The 3,690-nt window shown below is 50.9% G+C and overlaps 1 protein-coding gene across 1 annotated transcript in view; it reads left to right on the top strand.

The window, feature by feature from the left end:
- Window positions 1–3,207, top strand: part of lmln (leishmanolysin-like (metallopeptidase M8 family)) — an 11,297-nt gene extending 8,090 nt beyond the window's left edge. Inside the window, exons 10-16 of the mRNA XM_080478588.1 lie at window positions 1–22; window positions 97–284; window positions 362–494; window positions 668–827; window positions 1,756–1,886; window positions 1,960–2,170; window positions 2,307–3,207. The exon at window positions 1–22 is cut by the window's left edge and continues 86 nt beyond it. Of these exons, the coding sequence (XP_080334714.1) occupies window positions 1–22; window positions 97–284; window positions 362–494; window positions 668–827; window positions 1,756–1,886; window positions 1,960–2,170; window positions 2,307–2,407 (946 nt within the window). The 3' untranslated portion in view covers window positions 2,408–3,207. The remainder of the gene's footprint in view (window positions 23–96; window positions 285–361; window positions 495–667; window positions 828–1,755; window positions 1,887–1,959; window positions 2,171–2,306) is intronic.
- Window positions 3,208–3,690: the final 483 nt, after the last annotated feature.

The raw sequence follows: 3,690 nt of genomic DNA, 5'->3' as shown, positions 1-3,690 counted from the left end.
CTGGGAGAAGAGGCTTCTGGAGGTAAACGTCTTCATGTGGACTGAACTGATGGAGGAACAAGCTCCCGGCTCACTCCTTCTCCCTCCACCCGTCAGAACGAGGCCATGACGGGCTCCCACACCCAGAACCGGGTCTTCTCCCGCCTCACGCTGGCCATCATGGAGGACAGCGGCTGGTACCGGGCCAACTACAGCCTGGCCCAGAGGCTGGACTGGGGCCGCGGCCTGGGCTGCGACTTCGTCATGAAGAGCTGCAAGTTCTGGATGGAGCGGCAGAGGCAGAGGTCCCGGCGCCGCGGTAACAGACGCCCAGACCAATAGAAAACCCAGTATTTACCGTCTGTCTCGCTTCCTGTCGCAGACGCCACGCCGTGACGCCGTACTGCGACACGGTGCGAGCCTCGCCGCTGCAGCTCACCTGCAGGCAGGACCAGCTCGCCGTGGCCGTGTGCAACCTGCAGAAGTACCCGCAGGAGCTGCCGCTGGAGTACCAGGTACACCGCAGCGCCCGGGGCCGCAGTACAGCGGCGTGAGGATACTACCTTACCTTAGGATCGGGTCATTCTGCTTTCAGCCCGATGGCAGCGCCAAAGATTAGGACTCTGCTAGGAAGTAAACCGCCTCATGTTGATCCTGCCGCTCTCCCATCATGCTCTCTGTGTGCCAGTACTTCGAGCGGATCCCGGACGTGGCGGCCGACCAGCTGCCGTTCTTCGGCGGCGCGGTGGAGATCGCCGACTACTGTCCGTTCAGCCAGGAGTTCAGCTGGCACCTGAGCGGAGAGTACCAGAGGAACTCCTACTGCAGAGTGTCCGAGAACCAGCCAGGTTTGTTTATGAACCCAGAGAGGAAAGGTCAAAGGTCAGCGCTCGTCTGGACCCCAGGTCACTCAAGTCAAAGCAGAAGTCTGGGTGTGTTTACCGAGAGATCCAGAGCTACATTACTTAGATCCAGAGCTAGAGCCCTCAGATCTAGATCCAGAGGTTTTCCTCAGATCCAGATCCAGAGCTAGATTACTTAGATCCAGAGCTAGTGTCCTCAGATCCAGATCCAGAACCAGAGTCCTCAGATCCAGAGGTTTTCCTCAGATCCAGAGCTAGAGTCCTCAGATCTAGATCCAGAGTTTTCAGATCCAGGAAGACGTTCACAAAGTGATCCAGTTCACTAAATCTTCCCAGATCCTGAAGAATCCAGTTGAAGCAGCTTTTAGTTCCTCTGCTCTTCACCTGTGGAACAGATTTCCTGATCAACTAATTTCTTGTAAATCAGAACTTCAGACTGTTGGTAACTCCGGGTTCCATTAAGCAGCAGATTGTAACTCTCTTATTCCATTTATCTGAAGGTCTTCCTCTAGATTCAAGATATTTGCTGGTTCCACAACTTACAATTAACTAAAAGATCAAATAGAAGAACCAGAGGATGGTTCCGATGAAACTAAATAAGTTTACAGAGAATAAAATCAGGAAGAGGTTGATTATAAAGAACGGTGAGGGGCTCAGTAGAGCGGCCCGACGCTCTCAGGCTGTTTAAATTAGGGGAGTGTGTGTGTGTGTGTGTGTGTGTGTGTGTGTGTGTGTGTGTGTGTGTGTGTGTGTGTGTGTGTGTGTGTGTGTGTGTGTGTGTGTGTGTGTGTGTGTGTGTGTGTGTGTGTGTGTGTGTGTGTGTGTGTGTGTGTGTGTGTGTGTGTGTGTGTGTGTGTGTGTGTGTGTGTGTGTGTGTGTGTGTGTGTGTGTGTGTGTGTGTGTGTGTCTTCAGACTGGTGGAGGAACTACGGAGCAGAGCAGTACGGTCCAGACTCGGTGTGTCTGTACCAGAAGTCGGCCTTCGTCATGGAGCAGTGCACGAGGAAGATGACCTATCCTGACTGGGGCTCTGGGTGCTACCAGGTGTGTGTGTGTGTCCGTGTCCGTGTGTCCGTGTCCGTGTCCTGAGCTCCAGGTCTCCCCTGTGGTCCTGCAGGTGACCTGCTCCCTCCAGGGCCTGTGGGTTCAGGTCCAGGACCGCTCCTTCCTGTGCAGCCGCCGCGGTCAGCTGCTGAGCGTCAGCGTGCGAGTCAACGACTGGGTTTACAACGGCGTGCTGATCTGCCCCGCCTGCACCGACTTCTGCGACAACTGCCCGCCGCCGCATCAGCTGCTGCCCGCCAACGCCTCCAGGAGCAACCCCATCGGTCAGTCTCACCCCGGGTCGCCGGTACTGGTGCTGGTGGTATTGTTCCTCCCTGAGTGTGTGTGTGTGTGTGTGTGTGTGTGTGTGTGTGTGTGTGTGTGTGTGTGTGTGTGTGTGTGTGTGTGTGTGTGTTTCAGATCCGTGCTCCAGCTCTCCGGGTCTGGCCATCACTCTGTGGCTGCTGCTGCTCAAGGTGCTCCCCCTGGTGGCCGGACTGCTGCTCTGCCACTGCAGCTGATGACTCCTGCGCCCCTCCCCCACCTTCAGGTTTTTCTTTCTCTGAGCGTCGGGACCATGTGACTCCCTGTGACCGTCACTCCTCAGGTCGTCCGCGGCCTGTTCAGGTGTTTCAGTGTGAGTTTACATGCGCTTAAGTAACCAGGTTCGAACCCGACGGCCTCCAGACGTTCCATCACACTGCGACAGCTTCCATCTGTTCACCAACTCTTTATTCAGTTTTTTATATTCGAGCTACGCCGGTGTGTGTTTGCTCACAAGACCCCAGAAACGTCTCCACCTCAGGTGTTTCTCCTCCTTCTTCTTCTGCCTGGTGGTGGTTTGTTTGCCCTCAGCAGGAGCTCACAGGCTCTCCAGGTTCTGGACTGCTGATGTGTGCTGGCTCTATAGTGAACCGTTCAGGGAGGACCAATAGGATCGCACATGGCCAGGGTGAGCCTGCCAGTCTGCACCGGGGGAAAAGTCTCACGTCTTGACCGCATCATAAAATCTGATGGAGGTGATGACGGAGACGTTCCGAGTCTTTTGGACTCGTTATTCTCCGAGTCTCCAGCAGGATCAAAACTTTCCAGCAAATCAAGTTAATAATCTGAGATTTAGGAAAATGCTGAGGCGACATTCATGACGTGTCGCAGCTCCAATCTAGATCTATTTTATTACATTTTTAGCTTTTGAAGCCACTTTTAGAGATTTTTGCTCTTTTTAGAAATGGATTTGACTTTATGTCGTTTTATACATTTTGCCTCTTCAGCCGTTTGTCGTCGTTGTGGATTTCCTCACGTTGAAGCAGATTTAGATCAACTCGGCTTTCTTTCTGTTTAAATTTAGTTTTTCACTTTTTTTCTGTTTTTTCGTTTTTTCCATTTTCTGTCCCATTTTTTCCTTTTTATTAATTTTTTTATGATTTTTTTTTTCTGTTTTGATTTTTATAAAAATCTTTTGACCTTTTCCTGAAAGTAAAACTATAGAGACAAGTTGTCATTTTACTTTGACAATTTAACTATATTCATTTATTTATTTATTTATTTATTTTTGTTTCATGAATTTCTTTTATCCTTTTTTTAAGCAGTTCCAGTTCTTCAGGCACTTTGATCTTTTCCTTTCATTTAGATTAAAATCTTTTGTGAAAACTTCATAGAGCCGCTGCAGAGGAGCTGAAGAGCCACATGTGAACTCCTCTGGTTGACACACACACACACACACACACACACACACACACACACACACACACACACACACACACACACACACACACACACACACACACACACACACACACACACA

Source organism: Lipophrys pholis (assembly GCF_963383615.2).
Source record: "Lipophrys pholis genome assembly, chromosome: 13".
NCBI lineage: Eukaryota > Metazoa > Chordata > Actinopteri > Blenniiformes > Blenniidae > Lipophrys > Lipophrys pholis.
The sequence above is the reverse complement of the archived record's forward strand: the minus strand, read 5'-3'. Positions and strand labels throughout refer to the sequence as shown.